The following is a 21,312-nucleotide window of genomic DNA, read 5'->3' on the forward strand; positions in this document are numbered from 1 at the left end:
ATGGCACAGCTGACTGGTTCTCTCCTGTATCGGTAGCCAATGAGCTCACTGCTCAGCATTCAAATATATGACTCGTGCTTGCCGTAGCAGTGCCGCTTGCTTCAGAAAACCCCACCTTCCCCAGCACCACCTGTATTGATCTGCTACGAGGTGATTCATGTATGCTATATGGGGGTTATTTCATGTATGCTATATTTGCAGCAGCAATATTTCTTACATGCTCACAGCAGCATGTTGTGGATGTATTGGCAGTGGCAAGTCTCTGTACTTGCTCTGCCGCAGCAGCAGCAGAGTAGCAGATCTAGTCTACCAAGGCCAAATACATTAACATTGTCATGTACATTACCATGCCAATCCCTGTTGTCATGACAGAACTCAGTTTATTTTATATTCAGGAAATGTTTGACTATTTTATGTTTAAAACAGCATATTCAGGAATTGAATAAAAAACAAAAAAACAATGCATTAAAGGCTTAAGAAAACTACTTGAGTAAATTTAATATGAAGATACATTTAATTATTGGTGATGCAGTTACATTTAGAAATTTTGGAAACATTTTGAATTAAGACAAGGAAAAAAAAAACGAATGTAAATGTCTGATATAAAAAAAAATAACTTTGCAAAACAGAGAACACTTCTTGAGTTATATTACTGGAAAATGACCCCAATTTGTTAAGTAGGCATACAAATAAAAAGTCCATACCCTGCATTCACAATATATATACACAATAAAACAAAGTCATATTGCAGCCTTAGTTTTAGACTAATCCTATCAGTAAAACTAAAAAAAAAATAATATATACAAAGCTGTCACTGGAGTGGTACACTAAGGTACAAAAGCAAAGAGAGACATCTTTTGTCCCTTCTTATTTACCCACATGGTACATTACTACTTTAAAAATACATTTTAGTACATTTTGAAAGTTTACTGCCCCATTGACAGTTTTGTACCTTAATGTCTGAGAGAGTAGAAACATTTCCTCATCAAAAAAAAAAAAAAAAAAAAAATTACCCAGAAACACTAATTGCATTAGAGAAAACACTTTGTGAGTGTCTTTTAGTTGTTCAAAGCAGCATAAGAGCCAATGGAGCTGTCTGAAGATGGAAGTGCTGAGGAAGGGTTGGCTTCTGACACATTGTACACATCTGCAAATAGTTAAATGTATGTTACTGACAGAACTGTCTACTGTCTTTATTTAACAAATTTTTAACCAAATTATAGATATAGCTTATGAAAAATAACTATATTCATATTGATATTAATAATACATATTAAAAGTGTTAGTTTTTATTACTGATTATTGATGTTATTTACTTACTCCTCCACCGCCGCAAGAAAGGCAGTCCAGATGTGGATAATGTTCCTGCACTGGTATTCTGCAAGGAGATATCAGTCAAAATAAATCACAAAGAGTCTAAGTAAAGTAAAAATCAGTTTTTAGCACTCATTAGGAGCTGCATGTTAGTAATGGAGCTCATATAAGTGTGTGCTGTTATAGAATGCCATTTACATTGGTACGGCTGGAAGTGAGTTTCTGTAGCAACAGCTTTCCTGGTAGTGACTCACGAACCTGCAATTAAAAATCTCTAGTTAACTTATAGAAATGTGTTTAAAGTCTCTTAAATCTCTGCCTATTTTACAGTGTATTTCAGTGTAAATAGCTGCTGAAATATTTGCAGAGAAAATGTTTCTTTGGTCAGTCTAAGCCAGGGATGGCCAGCTTTCGTCATTTTACTTTTGGAGTTTTGCTTCAACCCTACTCCAACAGACCTGAACATGCCAATTAAGTTCTAAGGTTACTTAAAAGCTACAGGCCAAGTGAGTTTTTATCAAGGTTGGAGCAAAACTCAAAAATGACATTTTATTCTTTGCCAAAGCTTAAACTCCACTCAGTATTTAATTTCACTGGTGGGCAGCTATGTATTAAGCAAAATAAAAACAGTTTAAATAAACGTGAAATGTCAAAATGTATGGTTTAAGGAATATACATTAATACAGTACATCTATAAAGCTGGATTTTTAGGTTAAATACAACATTAAATGTAAAATTGCATTGCTTAAGCTCTTTAAAAAGCAACTGAATTAAACTCATACCTTGCTGTCTAAAAGTGTTCCAAACACCAAAATAAAGAATCCCTAATAAAGGAAGTGTTACAAAAACATGAAATTCATAAGACCATGGACATTTATAATAAATCAATGTACAGAATTAAAGTGTTAATGTAATAGATAGAAAATTCCAATAATTTTTTTTATCTTACTATAAAATTGACATCATTAGTACCTGCAGTGAATTGAGGAGTGCAAACACCACATGAATGCCCTGTTTCTGTGACACCATGGTTCCAATTCCAAATCCCCATGTTAGACCAAAGATAGGAGTCAAAATGGCCACACATCTGGCAATGACCACCAGGGCATGTTTCTCATCTGGTTGAGTTGCGGCACCAACTCCTCTCCTCAAAATCTTGTACAGAACCACGGCCAAAACCACAAGGTTTATGGCTACAATAGTGAGAGCTGGAATCACAAATGCCAGCAGGGCCTTTGATTCATACCAGTTCAGCCAGCATGCGTCTCTTTTAGAAATATAATTTTGAGGTCCAGCTGTTGATGCAACAGTGATGGCCGCTATGAGCAAAGGTGCACCATAACCAACTATGAAGGCAATGGCCATCATTTTAGCCCTTGACATTTGAGACAAGACCATGACTGTACGGTAAAAGAGCAACAGTGCTGACATTAACATCCAGAAGAAAAGAGCCAGGTAAAAGAAGTGCATGAAGAAAACTGCTGGACTGCAGCGACCCACTAAGGTTGGCTGCTCTTGTTCTGCGATTGCAGCTCCAATGATAAAACAGATGTTTGCTATCAGCAGAGACACAGCAATGTTGACTATGGAGACATGTCGCATGTAGGATGTGTCATTTCTTGTCATTGACTTCCATACGATAATCTCGATAATCAGGCATATAATCAAGCTGGCTATGGAAATAGCTACACCAATGTAAGTTATATAGGCTAAGGCCGTTCGATGACTGGGATCAATGTGAAATGGTGACATTAGGATTGAAAAAGAGGTTGTGTGGTTGCATTCACACGTAGTGTTGCCAATGTTGTTTCGCTTTACTTCACATCCAGTGGAATCCCAATTGTCGAGAATGAAGTTCCAAAAGACACACTGAGGATTTCCCAAAGACTGATTAGTAATGTCAAATGTAAAAGATATGTTGTTAATCATTTTGTTGTCAACTTTTACTACGACCACATCTCCATTGATGCGCACATCTGATTTCCTGCTGTCATTACTACCATGAGTAGGTAGGACATTGTCAAGAGTCGTGAATATTATGATGGTTATGTTAGTCGCCCGAGGAACCTGTGGTATCACAATCTCCGTAGTTGAGTTCGGCAGGCTTGATGTTAAATTGAATGAGTTTGTAACTGTAGCTCTTATCAGCTGAATGGATGTTTTATATATCTCACCATTTTCTGTGAGACGGTCACTTATATCTTCAATAGCCCTCAGAAGTTTAATGCTGGTCTTGTTTTCGAGTATGCTCCATGTATTACTGACATTATCTGATATAATAATATCCACTGTTTTTAGGAAATCCTGAAAATTGAATATAAATTTTATGATGAAATTTGTCCCATAAAATGTGGAATATACTACACTATACTATACAATACTATACTATGCTACAATCAACAGATGTAAATAATGAAAATAAAGAGAATGGCTGTTGTGTAAAAGTACAGATACCTTACAGCAAAAATTACTCCATTACAAAGTAACCAATTCCAATACAACTTGAGTAAAAGATAACACCTTGTTAAATTCCATTTAAAGTGCAAAAAAATTAATATACATACCTCCATTACTGGTTTATTGATAAAAACTGATTTTGACAAATTAGCAATTGTAGAGAGTATATCCACAATTGCTTGGACAGTAGCAGGAGACTGGGTTATATTAATATTATGCTGTTCTGTGGCATTACTGAGGTTAGCCATAAACACTGGAATCTCCTCCACAAGCAAGGACTAAATTGCAAAGTACAAAAAAGTTAGATGGTATAAGAAACATTTGAAATGCACAGGTGATTGTTCAATATATACATGATCAATAGATTACCTCAACTGTACTTGTAAGTTTGTCGATAACTTCAAGCACACAGTTGTTCTCTATTGATTTCCAATTACGTGATTCACATTTGTAAATGATGTTGCCTTTCAAGCCATTTCCACAGACTCCTGTCCTCACGTCATTTGTTTTGCCAGCTCCAAGTTCTTGAGTGTGACAGACATCATCTGACAAAGCATCTGATTAAAAGAAGGAAATCAGATTTCTCTCAAAATATCACATTTTGAAAATTTTGGGAATAAATGTTAACATAAAACAAATCCATATCCATTCAATATAATACTGTTCAATAACAGTCACAATTCATATACCTTTTCAAAATGTCTCATTCAAAACCAACATATTTTTTACTGTTTACTATAATTACCAAAACAAATTAGATATCATTATATATTATGAAATCATCCAATCTAACTGCACAAGAGTTTGATAAAAAGCACTTTGATGCTGAAAAGAATAAGAAACTGAAGGCTTACTTGCTGTGCTTATCTTAACTGTAACTCTGCTCTGGCTATATCCATAGTCCTGTAGTTGTGGCAGATCCCTGAGACGACATGTAAAGATTTCCTCTGTACAATTTACATTTTTAATTTTATGGTTGTATGTGATACTGTCAGTTCCTGATTGGGTAAAACAAATGAAATGTATGAATAACATTATATATATACAATATATATATATATATATATATATATATATATATATATATATATATATATATATATACAATAGAAGAATTTCATTTAAGGTTTAAATGACAACAGTAATTGTTTTATAAAAAAAAAAATTATAATTGTATAGCAACATTTTTTATGTCCAACCTGACATTAATACTTCTTCACCAAGGATCCACTCAATATTGTAGCCAACATCAACAGAACATTTCAGTTGTAAACTGCTGCCATCACAGAAAATATAGTGGTCCTTTTCACCCACATTAATACTGGGGCGTTTTTTAATAGCAATGTTTTGCCATTGAACGTACGTAACATTGCCTTGTATGATGCATGAGTATCGACCTGCATGTAGAGGGAAAAAAGAAAAATACTTTTTTTTTGTCTTTTTTTTAACAAACCCACTACTTTCAATTTAAAGAAAATTTATATTTATAATCATACTTACTATTTATGTATATATTTATTTGCTCTCAAAATAATACTTTGTAAATGTGACATTCACACACTGTCAGTGTAGCTTAATTTTCATTGGTTGATTGGTTTATCATTTATGTCATATATGGTATACACTTTAAAAAACATGGTTCTTTAAAGTTTTTTTTTATTTTATTTTTATGCCTAGTAACAGTTCTATTTAGCATAATATCAGCCTCAACCATCCAACCACACAGAAATTTGACTAGTGTGAAAAAGTGTTAATGCGAATAAGGGGAGATGGAAATGCATTTTGCAAATAAATTCGTCCATGTTCATCAAAAAAGTCATGTGACTTTGCGCTATGGGACAGCATTACTTGACAAACCAGCAGACCAATTATTAAAAAGTCTTTTTTATAATTGCCTCCCAGAACTATCTTAAACGACCGTGTTTATTAATTATGGATCTGAAGGCATCATAGAGGATTGTGAAGATACTTCACTGGAAATAGGTCTAAACAAAAGTATCTAAATGGCACAATATGTTGTTGTTGTTGTTTAGTCTAAAGCCATAATAGAGGTGACAACATATGACAAGACCAGTATTTTTACAAACCAGAGAACCCTAATATGATACTGTTTAGAATAATTTTTCTTAAGAGTGCAGTATTATCTTAAGCTATATTAGTACTGATACACTAAAATAAACACTTAAATATCATAGACAATACAAAAATAAATCTCATGTCACTCACCACTGTCTTGTTCAGTAGCATTAATTACAGTGAGAGTTCTGTTGTCAGGTGAAATTAAGTATCTTGTTTTGTTTAGTGCAGGATCTTTGTCATCCACTGTCCATTTTATTTGTCCATTTGCAAATTCTGTCTGTGTACAGTTCAGGACCACCTTTTGCAGAGGATATAACGGTTCTGTTGTTAGGTCCTTTTGAGCTGTAAAAAAAACCCATACAACTGAAATAACCCAACAGTGAACAAAAAACAATAAATTTGATAAAATGTAAATAGTTTTAGATTAGACACTGACTACCCTTACCACTTAGAATTAAATCATCTTTAGTTACATTTAATCCTTGTGTACTTAGAGAGTCTGAAACCTCTATGTTTGCTGCTACAAAATCAAGGCTGTTGGATGTTGCAATTATTGTGTAGTCTGCTATAACACTACCAGACCTAGAGTGAAACAGAAAACACATCAGTGTGAAGGCTCTGTATCAACATTGCATTTGTTTGAAAAAGTATTGGAAAAGTTTTGCTAAAAAAGTTTCAGTTGTAAATCATACCTGAAGCCAGTGACTTTAGCAGAACCAACCTCGTAGCCAGTTATCTTTTTAGAATAACTTGTGTTAATCTGTAAAAAGCAAAAGGTGTGTTTGAAAAATGTATAGAATATAAATTTTGATTGTATTTATAGTATTTAAACAATATAATCAAAAATCAACAAATTACACAATTAATATATTTCTTTAAAATATGAAACATGTAATACTCACTGCTGACTCAATTCGTTTAGATAATTCGTTGTAGGGTGTGCTACTCTGGTTAGTGAGACTGATGTCATATGTCTGAGATATTTTCATTGACATTCCAATAACTGTAAAATAAATGTACATTTATGTGTACTGTAACAACAGGTTTAAGCAACAATCCTCAATACTAATACTACCTAGTTGCTGGGGGTAGATGAAATGAACCCACCCCCAACCCTCCAGAAATTATTACCTCAGTTGACATTGACATGCCTTGTATACCCCTATTTGTGACTGTGCTACTAAGTGTAATACTAAGGTCATTATGCAGTAATTTAGACACAAAATATTTTTGTGCAATATTTTAAATTTTATTTACCTGATGTTTTCACTGAGGCTATTGAATATTACAGTACAAAAAAATTAGTAAAATTAGAAATATGAATTTCATTTTTTATTGAATGAAACCAAACTACTACAAAAGTAAAAAAAAAAAAAAAAAAAAAAAAAAAAAAAAAAGGGTTTATGGATTTATATTTCTTTCCCTAAACATGCAAAGCAATAAATTCATTTTCTTTTTAGAAGCCAAAAATCTAAAATAAACTAACTCACTCTGTATCAAAATACAGGTTGGTACTGACTGTAAACACCACCAACAATAACACAATAATTAGGCAAGAGTTCTCTATACTAAAACTAATCTTCACCATCATCACATGATTCATCTCAGATTTTTTTATATATTTTTTTACTGGGCATACCTGTTGTTTTCACAATTGTTCTTGTTGTTGATGGTTCTATTGATGGTGTTGGTGTTGATGGTGTAGGTGTTGATGGGTTTGATGTCGATCGTGTTGATTTTGATGGTGTTGATGGGTTTGATGTCGATTGTGTTGATTTTGATGGTGTTGATGGGTTTGATGTCGATTGTGTTGATTTTGATGGTGTTGATGGGTTTGATGTCGATTGTGTTGATTTTGATGGTGTTGAGGCATAGATGTTGATGGTGATTCTGTTGATTTTGTTGCTGCTGAAGAAGTTGATGATTCTGTTGATGGTGTTTGCGTTGGGTGATGGCATTGCTGTTGATTCTGTTGAAGGTGATAGTGTAAATGTTGATTGTGTTGCTGTTGATGATGATGATTCTGTTGGTGTTGATAATGATTCTGTTGATACTGATTGTGTTGGAGATTCTGTTAATGGTGCTGTTGGTGGTGGTACTGTTGGAAAAATTGACATGACTGGGTTTGAAATGCAGCATGTCTTTCTGTGCCTGTAAATCCTGTAAAATCTTTTACAAAGATGCTACCAAAACACTTCATATGTGTCAAATCAAGTAATTCTTCCATAACACTAGCAAACATAAAATAATTTACTTATGCTAATGTCATTCCAAACCTGTATAACTTTTTATGTATCTTAAGACATATTTAGAGAAATTGTTTGTTTATTTTTCTATTTATATATATTTTTTTTTTTGGTCCCGGCAATGGAAGTCAGTGATAACCAAGATGGTTTGGTTACCAACATTCTTCAAAATATCTTCCTTTATGTTCCACAGAAGACAGAAAGTCATACAGGTTTGGAATGATGTGAGGATGAGTAAATGATGACTCATAATGTATTTTTGGCCGAACTATTCATTTAAGTTAGATGTGTTTATGTACCTGTTGCTGGTTGCGCACATGTTATGTTATCACCTGGAAAAAAAGATGAGCGTAGATTAAAAATTATTTGTACACAGTTCAAAAGTATCTGCCCCACAGGTCTTTTATGTGATTACAAAGAGAAAATGTATAAAATTATTTTACTTGTTATCTCGTTGACTCTTTGGCAGAACTGTCTGTCACTTGGAATATCATTGATGCAGCTACATGTGTTGTTAGTGATGCCGTCACAGCTCCCATATTCTTTGCATTTATTACATGGCCAGAAATACTGGTCCTCACATACACACTTGTATCCACTGTCAGTGAAATTGCAAACTAAGAAAGGATACAGTGCAAATGTAACCTCATATTTAACAGATTAGCACTACTATTTTTGTGTTCAGAAGGTAATGTGATATTCTTTACCTGTTGAGATGTCCACATCTAATACTTCAACCACCTTATCTAACTGAAGTGGAAAGGTGATGTTCTGCAGATATCGCTTCATCTCATCGATCACAGAGATGCTTGTGGCTTCCACCTCAATTTCAGACAAGATGTCTGTGAAGGGCAGTTCTGTGACAGAATCAACAAGCTTACAATCATTGTAAACGCAATGTTTTCCTTGTATTTTTTTCATTACAATGTATTTCTACCACAATATATGCGTTTATATAATTAATTATTATATTATCAACAGTAATGAGAAAATATATCAAGAAATAGCAGCCTACATTGTTCACTATATTTGTCAGTTTCTAGGTTAATACAAAAAATGGTGAATTGTTATATTAAATAATGTTCAAATTATGGTTCATAATTTTTATTTTACAATTGTTGCTTATTTTTATGTTTAAAAGTAAGTATAAGGCTGTTAAATATAATATAGATTTTCATTGTAAATATGCAAAATCATACTTTTTATATAAAAAAGTGATTATAAAATTACCTTTTAAATTTATTATATTTTCACTGTATACGTTATGGTTACTTACAATTAACCAATTAACAGTTTTTAACTGTAGTATTTTAACATCATTTTTCTTTTAACACTACAAACACTTTTACGTGTTTTTGAGTGCATTTGCTTTTGGCTTGTTTGGTCAACATTCTTACCATTCTCCAGCACACACCCCTCTCCATCACTGGGAATATGACTAATACATCCACATGAGCCAAAACCAATGTCGCCACAGGCCTCATATGTCTTGCAGTTGTTGTATGACCATGCATAACCATCTTCACATACGCACTGGTATTCAGACTCATTTGGTTGACACACTGACATAAATATAACACACTGGTTAACAATAGAATGTTTACACAAAATTAAAGACGAAACCTAAGCAGAAAGAATGTCGTAAATGGCTTTTTAATACCAGTTTAACAGGTTCACCTGTTGTTATGTTTGCAGAAGTAATTTCAGTATTGTTGTCCATTTGAAAAGGCAACATGACAAAGGCCAATGATGTTTTGGTCTGTTCAATCATCACAGCTTGGGATACATTGATTTCCACAACCACAAAGTATTCCAATAGATCTATACATACAGGAAAATGAATGTGACTTTATTAATTATGCAGGCAGATAGTAAAGTACAAGACAAAACCCTTGACAGACAAAATCCCTCCCCCAAAAATGTAAAAGTATATTATGTTAATGTATCTTTTTTATATATATGAATAACAACACACTTTCATTAGAATAGTGTGTATGAGTAGAGGACAAACTGTGACACATACAGTACCTGTGTTTCTTGGTCTTCTGTGATGCAGTTGCCCATCTATGTAGCTAAACTGGAATAAATTAACACAAATACACATTTATTTTGAATATAAAATTTGATCACATTAGTTAACTATGTGACCATAGCTTCATACTATTAATTTAATGTTTTATTGTTATAATCATAATGTTAAATATTTTAAATGTGCTTTTTAATTTTAATTTAATTCATAATGTAAATGAATATCTGGTTGACAGTTCTGAAAATGAGAAAAATCTTTTGTTTTTCATATTGTATGAATTGCATTCATTCCTTCCTGTATTTGTTCCTATGGTAGTTCCCCTACCTTTAACTCGTTACTTGTTTCTGGGAAATCAGAATAAGCATTTGCATATGCATTCCAGATTCCACAATCACAGGTTAGCAGGACAGCCATGATGATTCTCATGAAGTACTTTAATATTTGTCCTGTATCTTTGGAATTGAGAAATTAAACATCAGGAAAAAATTCTAGTAGTAGGAAAACAAATCATTCACTAAATGTCCAGAAATTAAAGGTTGCAGAAAAGAAAATACATATGTGAAGTGCTGCATGACTTCTTCTACAATGCAAAAATCTAAACTTGTATCTACAGCCAGCAACTGGGAAAACTTTTATGCGTGTGACTAATGGTGCAAAAAATTAGGACTGTCTGTCTTTGTCCATTGCATAAAATGCTTCAATGTGGACATCTCCACGTTTGCATGTTACTGGCAGGTTACTTTAGGTAAAAGCTATATTTAACATTAAAATAACATTCTTCTAAGTGTTCCTGTGGCTCAGTGGTAGAGCATTGCATTAGCAACGCAAAACGTTGTGGGTTTGATTCCTGGGGAACACATGTTAGGTAAAAAATGTTAGCCTGAATGCACTGTAAGTTGCTTTGGATAAAAGTGTCTGCTAAATGTGGAAGAAAATTAAAACGTCAACACATTCTGTGAAATATTTACACACATTTTGTTTTAGTCATTTATACCATATTTTGCTATATATTGTAGATTTTGTTATTTTCACTTGTTTGCACATCTGAATGGTTGTAACTTTAAATCATATTTTAGTATATTTAAGTTTAATGTTTTATAGTTAAGAGAAGTTATGGTATTATATTAAACGTTTGCTTATTTGTGTATTTACTTGTCAGCATTTACTCACCCTCAAACTGAGCCAAACCTGTTTGTGTTTTGTGTTCAGCAGAAGCAATAAATTCATAAAGGTTTGGAACAGTTTGAGGGTAAGTAAATAATGATCCATCATCCATGTAGATGTTTTGACATATAACGTAAAAGACAAGGGTACGGTAACAGGTGTAAAGAAAGACAGATAGAAGATACAGTAAACCAAAAATAAGTTTATTTGTAGTTTATTATACCTTGACCGGCCATGTTTCTCACTGATGTCTGTCAGTCAAAATCACTTCGATCTATTTCTTCAGAACAAAAGTCAATTATATGACGCATCCAGACACCTTTCATTTGTAAAATAGGAAATTCATATAGAATCAGAGAACAATGATATGACTAAATTTATAAATATAAATAAATATAAATATATATATATATATATATATATATATAAATATATATATATATATATATATATATATATATATATATATATATATATTATATATATATATATATATATATATATATATATAAACTGAATTGCACATTTCAAAGTCAAGGTAAGAATGTATTTTTATGAACACACTTCAAAAGGCAGTTTTACAGCAGTTACACATTTAAAATGAATAAACACTTCTTACCTTGCCTCTGGAAACAACCATGAAGAGATGCTGAGCTTTAGGGTCTGAGATTTAGTTTCTTTGTCAAATGATCCACCTCTAACATCTTACTGGAATGAATGTGTCTTTATGTAGGTCGCCAGTTGTGTTTGGATCACCTGCTAGACAAGTCTGATTTCCTCTATTATGTTCTCTTGTGTGAATAGACAAAAGGGCTGCTTTTTAATAGAAACACTGTGGCTTACATGATCAAATCATATATTATTATATTTTACATAGATTTTAATGTCTAAAGTCATCTTGCGATAATGCATTTGTATATATAAAAAATGCACTACTTTCATTGGCAGAGTATAATAATAACATATAATTATTTTTGTCATTGCATAACCGTATGAACACACCTAACGGCTTTTAATCATAATCGGAATGGGAGTGTTTAAGATTTTTACCCATGATTCATCAATTTACTGTAAGCTCACTGAGCACTATTTATATCTAACACACACACACACACACACACACACACACACACATACACACACACACACACACACACACACGCACACACACACACATTATACAATTTTATATATTGAATTAAGGGGTTGTCTACTGTAAATATTATGTTAATGTATCTTTTTTTTATATGAATAACAACACACTTTCATTAGAATAGTGTGTATGAGTAGAGGACAAACTGTGACACATACAGTACCTGTGCTTCTTGATCTTCTGTGATGCAGTTGCCCATCTATGTAGCTAAACTGGAATAAATTAACACAAATACACATTTATTTTACATATAAAATTTGATCACATTAGTTAACTATGCGACCATAGCTTCATACTATTAATTTAATGTTTTATTGCTATAATCATAATGTTAAATATTTTAAATGTGCTTTTAATGAGAATTCATAATTTAAATGAATATCTGGTTGACAGTTCTGAAAATTACAGAAATCTTTTGTTTTTCATATTGTATGAATTGCATTCATTCCTTCCTGTATTTGTTACTATAGTAGTTCCCCTACCTGTAACTCGATACTTGTTTCTGGGAAATCAGAATAAGCATTTGCATATGCATTCCAGATTCCACAATCACAGGTTAGCAGGACAGCCAAGATGATTCTCATGAAGTACTTTAATATTTGTCCTGTATCTTTGGAATTGAGAAATTAAACAACTGGAAAAAGTGCTAGTAGTAGGAAAACAAACCATTCACTAAATGTCCAGAAATTAAAGGTTGCAGAAAAGAAAATAAATATGTGTAGTGCTGCATGACTTCTTCTACAATGCAAAAATCTAAACTTGTATCTACAGCCAACAACTGGGAAAACTTTTATGCGTGTGACTAATTGTGCAAAAAATTAGGACTGTCTGTCTTTGTCCATTGCATAAAATGCTTCAATGAATAATTGAACAGACCATGAATAATCATGAATAACAATAAAATTTGTATGAGCAGCAATATTACTAATAGATGTAACTAATGTACATCTATATTATATAATAAAGTTATGTCCCATCATTAACTGGACCATTGATAGAAATTTCAGTGCTCTCTGTTACTTTAACAGATGAAGAGCAGACCACAATAGCATAGCATATATTGTCTTTCATACAGTGAAATATCAAGAAAATGGAAAGTCATTGGGAGGAACTGAACACAGCGGACTGAAAAGAGCTTGACACAGATATTCTTGTGATGCCACATTATAATACCAGACACTAACAATAAAGCATTGACGGAAAATGTACAGCTCATTCAGTCAAACTGACAGGTCAGGATTATTTGTAGCACAACATTATTATTTGAAATGAATTGTTTCATTTCTTTTGAGTAGCATTTCTCTATACCAGAATTGTCACCTATATTTTAAAACGCAGCAGGCTTGTCTGGAAAAAGGTGATTATATCATCAAATATAATTAGCATTACTTTAAGTGGTGTGGTGTTTAAATAAAGACTATACAGTCTGTACACAGGGGAAATGGTATAACAAGGTGTCTTTGAATATTGAAGATCCTAAATTCAAATACCAAAATTATAAGAAATGGATTTCCCAGATAGCAGAGCAAAAATAAGTAGGCCTGCACTGACTGGCATGACAACACATCAAACACTGTACAAAACATTAACAATATGCAGGAACTCACAATGACAATGAAAAATGCCCAAGGACAGTATGTGCCCATCCCAAATAAGCAAGAAAGTTTGCCAAAAAGAAAAAGGTAAGTGTGTGTTAAGTTGGCAGTTTGTTTTGTAATCAAATATTCAAGATTATGAATAGGTGACCAGATTTCTGAAATATTATATATATATATATATATATATATATATATATATATATATATATATATATATATATAATATATATATATATATATATATATATATATTCTAGCTGAGTTGTCAAAATACAAATTAAATCTATTTTGTTATCCTTGTATTTTATTCCAGCCGTAATGAAACTGAAATTGTCCTCAAAAATGATTAAAAGTGCAGCATGCAGGTTCTGTGCTACTAATGTCTATGGTACAACACCATAAAGCTGATAGTATACCAGCTAAAGTATCACAATATCATGCAGTATTGTGTTAATTCATAATTCAAATCTACAAAATGAACCAAATAAATACAGAAAAGTATTGCCTTGTTTTTACGAAAGGCAAATAGCTAAGTTCACAAAAATTTTATACATGCCCAGACTATATGAAATGTCAATTGTTATCATTCCCCCGATGCCATTTAGCCATGTTTGTGATGGCCTTAAATTAAAAAAAGAGATAATCCTTAATGTCAGTGGTTCTAAAAAAAAGTGGTACGAGCACCACTAGTGATAATCAGGCTCCCTCTAGTGGTATGCAGAGGAACCACTAAATTAAATATAAATTAATGTTAAAACACAATAAATAAATAAATATTTGATGCATATTTTAAATATTTAGATATCCCAGTTGACCGTAAGGGCAATCTAAGTTAAAATCACTGCAATTTAATGTTAAGTTTTTCAGTCTTTACGATTTTCTGATATGCTGAGACAATGTCCTCTGACATTTTGTAAGATGCCACTGTAACCAATAAAAGTTAACTGCATGCTAACTGTTCAAACATTACATAAGTCCGTGTACAGATGTCAGTGCCGGTGTTCTGAAATATTCGGTGTCTGAGATTTTCGGTGACGCTGGGCGGAGCTTACATGAATATTCATGTGTTTCTGTTTCGCGTTAAAGCGACTCTGATAATATTAGTACGTTTTCACCGGATCACAAAAACTGTTCAACAAGGTAGGTTAATTACGTTTCAGATTCTAACGAAGATAAGCAAATGTTGAATATAATTGTTCGTTTGTGCACAAAATGTTATTGTTTGCTGTTTTAAATGTTTACTCAACAATAACAGCCACTGATTTGCCAGAAGCAGCCTATCGTTAGAATACGCTACAAGTAAATGGGCCAGTAGCTGTTAAATATTTTCTCATATTCCTGTGTTTTGCTATTAAAAGTATGTAATTTGAAGTTGTGTAGCATATGGTGGCACAAACTTGCTCACTGTATTGTAAGACTGTAAGGTGAGAAATGAAGAACGATATAAAGACTCTTATGTAGTAACAACTATTTAACTTTTTTTTCTCCTTAAAAAAGGTGTCACATGGAAGTGCATGACAGCCTACAGTTCATGTGGAGAAGCTGTTTGTTTGCAATTAATATATCTGTTACAAATCAGCAGAGTTTGATACTTCTACCTGTTATTTTTTTTCCTATAGCTTACAGAAGCTCTTCTAATAATGGGGAGACTTATATTTTTGTCAAGTTATATATGAGGCCACTATTGCACACATACATGAAGACATGCGTAAACGTTCTCAGAATTAAACTTTTGCTTTTTTATCTGATGCAGGGGGATGGTGGATGTGTACTTATCAGTGTAATAGTTAAACAAATCATATGCAAAATAAAAAACTTGGATAGCCTACTATTTGATACAAATGATGTATTATTTACACCAGTTTTAAAGTTTTACTACATTTTGTTCCTGAAATCCACACTTTTGGAATCAAGATAATCAAAGGTAATCAAACCAAGCACAAACTAATAAAACATGTTTCATGGATAAAAGGGTTTTTGTATAATAAAAAGATCATGTTGGTGGATATTCCACTATATTAAAAAACATGTGGGTCATTCTTGAATGGCTTATTCTGCAGTGGTATAAACAATATGATCCCATTGATTTGGAAGCATGTTTCTTCTCCCAACATTTAGACTGATTTCATTGAGTTTGTTCATGGTGCATAAATTTCTGTTTGCCATTTCTTGTTCATATAGGAATTTACTTTAATAATGTATTTAATAATTTACTTACAAACAGAAATCATATAACATGTGCTTGTTATGTTGATCAGTAGGCCTATCCCTGAACACATCATACAAGTTGTTACATCCTCTGTAGCTTTCACCGGGTTTTTTTTTTTTTTTTAAACATGACCACGTATTTTATATTTATACAGGTGTGTGTAGTAAATGTCATTTATGTAATGCCTTTCACCACATCCGTTTAATAAAACTTTTAACACCGAATCAGTTGAAGTCTTTATTCAGCAAAAGCAATCTACTTATTATCTTTGAAAAGAAAATATACAAATTACTGTATGTTTTTGATATAGCCACTTTCTATTAAACTACAAACATTTTAATTGTTATAAGTTTGTAGAAAATAAGCAAAAAATTGTTAAAGTACTGCAAGGTTGTGGATTTCAAAACTTGACCAATACACATTTGAGTCAAAATGATGATTTTCAAGTGCACCACAATGTGTATATGAATTAAATACAATAATAAAGTGTATAAAGACATTTGTACATTTTTGTTTAACTATATAGTGCATATATAGTGCATTTTATCTACTAAATGTATATTTTTTTAGACAAATAAATAAATAAATACAGAGATTAAGAATGTTTATATTCCAGTTCATGTGTGCATTAAAAAAAATTCATCTTTTGCTTTGTTATTAAAAACATTTGTTTGAATGATTGAGCAAACGATTAGGAATGACACAGAATAATCATCATACATTTTATTATGGCACAACAGATACATTTTGGAACAGTTATTAAACGACACATTTTAAGGACTCTTAATATTATAAAAATGCTTAATTGTTGTAGGCTCCATTGGAGCATAGCCTACCTCAGGTAAATCATTACGACAATCACAATCTTTAAATTATTTTTGCATATTAACAATAGTAATAAAAACAACAATACACTAAGCATAATGTCATTCTACGCTAAAACATACCCTTTTGAAAAATCGTTTATGTTTCAGTGACAACGTACTAATATTTTCAGAGACGCTTTAACGCGAAACAGGAAACTCATGAATATTCATGTAAGCTCCGCCCAGCGTCACCGAAAATCTCAGACACCGAATATTTCAGAACACCGGCAAACAGACCGTGTATTGCTACCTACTGTTTGTGTGTGTGTGTGTGTGTGTGTGTGGTGGGGGGTTATAAGGCTACGTGCCCATAGTTCATACATGGTCACGGTTTATCTCCGTGACAGTTTTCAACGCAGAATTAAGCAGTTTTCTGTCAATGTGTGAGACTTCGTTAGCGCTGTGGCGTCGGAAGACAATGGGCCTGTGAGGTTCAGCTGTTCTCTTGTGCTGCGCATTTAATCAGGTAACTTAGTGCCAATTCATCACTTGGCTTTTAGTATTTATTTCCCATGCGCTACAGTAAAGCCGATGCGATTAAAAGATTCCAGCAACTCTGGTGTAAACAAGTACAAAGACATTTTTATCACTCATATCGTTTGCACTGAAATAGCGCAGACACTAATATGTGTGGCATGGTGGGGTTTCGGCAACCGGCACAGCGGGAAGAGCTCGGGTGCTCCCTGTTGCCAATCAATTGTAGGTCTAATTTTCCTTTCCTCCACAGCCAATCACATTGGGCCCCGTCTGGATCCTTGATGTATATGACTTTTTTCTTTCAGACAAATTCAGTCTGAGTTATATTGAAAATTGTCCTTGTTCTTCCAAGCTTTAAAATGGCATGAGTGGGTGTTTTTGTTCAACAGACCAAATTTAGTCAAATAAAGCGCAGCCATCCATATTAAAACGTGCCTCACACAGCTCTGGGGATGAATAAAGGCCTCCTGTAGCAAATCGATGTGTTTTTGTAAGAAAAATATTTAAAATGTTCTAAACACCTTGTTAACTGTCATAGGTGGAAGGCATTCCGGGAGATGACATAGGACATACGCGTTGCGCACGCGCCAAGTGATTAGTGACAAATGCAGAAACACAGCGGAAAGACAGCAAAACAAAAAGCCGGTCATGAATTAGTAGCACAAAACGAGGATTTGTAAAGAAAAATGTTCTTTACAAAAAGCGTTTTTTTATATATCTGCTTGGACCAGAGCCTCTGAGCTCGGTAAAGCCGCATAATAGCCACAGTCTAATAGATAACCCCCTAGATTCCATGGGAAACTCTTAGTAAAACAAAACAGTGATCATAATCGTGCTGAGGCTGTGTAGTTTTTAAAGTGTGTAATATATGCCGACTTACGCATATGATCTGCTCCATGCGATCGTGTCTCTGGACCAGAGCCAAAATCCAGAGTAGACTGTGCGAGCTGCCGCGGTTAGTGTGACAAGGTGAAACCAGGCCTCATTTGCCCCAATCAAAAGCATATTTACACTGTCTAAATCCTTCCCGATCGCCTACATTGTGCACTACGAGCCATTCACTGTACACCAGTGCTTTAAGTGGGCCGGTAGGCTACGCACCGGTACTCAGTACCGCCACTTCCAAATATAGCTCTTGTACCGCCATCTCTCCGTGCGCCCAGAACGTGCTTTTAGCGTATACCGGGTCCGTGTACCTTCGTATAATTCGTTTTTTGATTTAATATTGAAATCTGAAAAATGAAAAAACTGCACATTTTTCGTTTTTCATTTGTTCAAACAAAACGAAAAATCAAGAATTCGGCTTCATTTTTTCGTTTTTACGTTCTGGGACAGAAAACGAATAAAAAACTTGAATATTCGATCTCTACATGTGGGCGGGAATGAAACGCCCCTCTCTGCTGATTGGTCAACCAAACATTACAACATAATAATAGCCCTAAAAAGCATAATAAGAGTCCTTCCCTTCTACGGATTCTTAACGTGTTTATTTATACTACATTTTATCTCTTTCTCTTCATCAAACAGGGCCGGGTTTCTCGATAACGATTGATCTTAGCGCTTAAGAGCGTTTTCTACGAGTCATTTTACGATCGTTTGCTATTGTTTCACTTGCATATCCCAAAAATGCACTTAACACAGTCGCACGTAGCCATGCTACTTAAGTGCTATAGGAGACGCTATCCGTCTGTCAAGTGCTGAAATGTCACCTTATAGAATGGCTCTAATTGTACACGATCGTTTATTGAAATGTTAACCTAATGCTGCATTCTAGACAACTCGGAAATAATAACTATAATACAATATTATTATATTATAATTTACATAATAATATACTATATATATATACTAGTGCTGTCAAATGATTAATCACGATTAATCGCATCCAAAATAAAAGTTTTGTTTACATAATATATGTGTGTATACTGTGTATATGTATTATGTATATATAAATACACACACATGCATGTATATATTTAAGAAGAATATGTTATGTTTATATATTAAATAATTTATATATAATATAAAATATAAGAATATAAATATATAAATGTATATACATGTAAATCTTTTTCTAAATATATACTTTATGTGTGTGTATTTATATATACATAATAAATATACACTGTACACATACATATATTATGTAAACAAAACTTTTATTTTGGATGCGATTAATCGCGATTAATCATTTGACAGCCCTAATATATACACACACATACATATATATATAGTACTACAGTATATAATATAGAGACGAGATATATTATATATAATAAAGAGATTGCTGGTTTTCATGCACTTGAATCAAGTTACGATGCTTTTGGTAGACAGACCATAATATTAAGATCAGTCGTACGATCGTTTTTACGAACTTCTTAGGCTTACGAATCTTTTGGGAAATTCAGCCCAGCCAGATTAAAGAATAGCTTGACACAAACCGTACCGAGGCAGAGCCTTTTGGTCCTTTGGAACGCCGCCTGTTTTATTATAGTATCCACACCTATCAAAATCTGTCTGGGAAAGCTGCCCGACGCACTGCAGCGCGGGGAGAATATAGTCTATTGTAGCGAAGCGCAGACCACTATCAATTTATGTGAACATGTAGTCATAACTTTTGTTTTAGACAATATGCTGCATTTTTTGACTATAGAGGAACTTAAATAAAATTACAGATATAAAAAGAAATTAGCACATCTATTATTTTCTTCTATTTTGAGTTTTATTCATAAAGCACTTTATACAAATTTCGGAAATCGTATGTTGTTATCCCACTGGCATGGGACTATTTGTTCGTCAGAGTGCTTGTGTTTCAGTGATTGAATTTAGTGAAATGTGAATTCGACGTCATGAATTGAAGGAAAACTCATTTGAGTTATAAGAACATATCCAAACCCTGAAATAACACTTCGAACAATAAACCAGAGATCAGTGTCAGAAATTAACTTTCCCATAAGGGGCACCTGATTTTCAGTGTTTTTTTTTTTTTTTTTTTTTACCTTTTACCTTGTGTATGTCATCTTTAATGTCAAATTATTACTTCAAAAAAAATGTAATAATATGACAATAGGCTGTTACCAATTAAATCAGTATTCAGAGATATAGAACCTGCATCTAAAGATGCTTTTATAGATGTATTTACAGTTTAATGCTGATCAGAGGGCTGTACATGCCTTTGCATAGCAATAACAAATGTATAATGAAATAAGATTAATGTTTTATACAACATTTTTAATACAGAAATATGAACAAAATGAAATTATTTGAAATGAAAATGAAACTTGAATTATGAAAGTAATATCACCACTAGGTGGCGGTATTTCGTTGTGTTAATAAAGAAGCCTTTTATTCAATCTATTCGTTCAAAATGCTTAATTCATTAATTCAGGAATAAAATCAAGTGGCTGTTTGGTCAGTGAATTGTTGTCTATAATAATGGGTCTTTCAAAGACTGATTCAAGGAACGATACACCACTCTATGCACCTACTGTGAGTCATTCACACAACGGTTCTGTGATGTGGGTTTATTTGGCAGAGAAAATAATTTTCTATGCTATCAGTTAGAAGGCCAACACCCAATATTAATTAAATAAATAAGCTTATTGTCTAAAACTACCTATGTTCACATAAATAAATAGTGGTCTGTGCTTGTCTAATACATTCTCCCCGTGTTGCAGTGCACAAAGGTGTGCCAAAGATGTATAGGCTAGTAGTTATTTG

The 21,312-nt window shown here is 33.0% G+C and overlaps 1 protein-coding gene across 1 annotated transcript; it reads right to left on the minus strand.

The window, feature by feature from the left end:
- Window positions 1–479: 479 nt before the first annotated feature.
- Window positions 480–18,763, minus strand: LOC109112997 (adhesion G protein-coupled receptor F5-like). The gene is made up of 25 exons (XM_042747249.1): window positions 18,473–18,763; window positions 12,606–12,654; window positions 11,909–12,045; window positions 11,513–11,608; window positions 10,450–10,577; window positions 10,125–10,173; window positions 9,774–9,917; window positions 9,494–9,658; window positions 8,804–8,953; window positions 8,540–8,713; window positions 8,396–8,428; window positions 7,490–7,948; window positions 6,753–6,853; window positions 6,543–6,610; window positions 6,296–6,432; window positions 5,998–6,192; window positions 4,971–5,168; window positions 4,626–4,769; window positions 4,141–4,328; window positions 3,879–4,049; window positions 2,287–3,618; window positions 2,097–2,138; window positions 1,513–1,572; window positions 1,321–1,378; window positions 480–1,147 (listed from the first exon to the last, which is right to left on the minus strand). The coding sequence occupies exons 4-25, from the start codon at window positions 11,523–11,525 to the stop codon at window positions 1,059–1,061; spliced, it is 4,098 nt and encodes a 1,365-aa protein (XP_042603183.1). The 5' UTR covers window positions 11,526–11,608; window positions 11,909–12,045; window positions 12,606–12,654; window positions 18,473–18,763; the 3' UTR covers window positions 480–1,058.
- Window positions 18,764–21,312: the final 2,549 nt, after the last annotated feature.

The sequence above is a fragment of the Cyprinus carpio genome, chromosome B20 (assembly GCF_018340385.1).
Source record: "Cyprinus carpio isolate SPL01 chromosome B20, ASM1834038v1, whole genome shotgun sequence".
NCBI classification, from domain to species: Eukaryota; Metazoa; Chordata; class Actinopteri; order Cypriniformes; family Cyprinidae; genus Cyprinus; species Cyprinus carpio.

Excerpts from the sequence above, each read along its gene's own strand:
- LOC109112997 (XM_042747249.1), bottom strand. Across the intron at positions 6,611-6,752 it reads CTAAACGAATTGAGTCAGCA|ATTAACACAAGTTATTCTAA; the intron begins GTGAGTATTACA and ends TGCTTTTTACAG. Across the intron at positions 3,619-3,878 it reads TCAATAAACCAGTAATGGAG|GATTTCCTAAAAACAGTGGA; the intron begins GTATGTATATTA and ends TTCAATTTTCAG.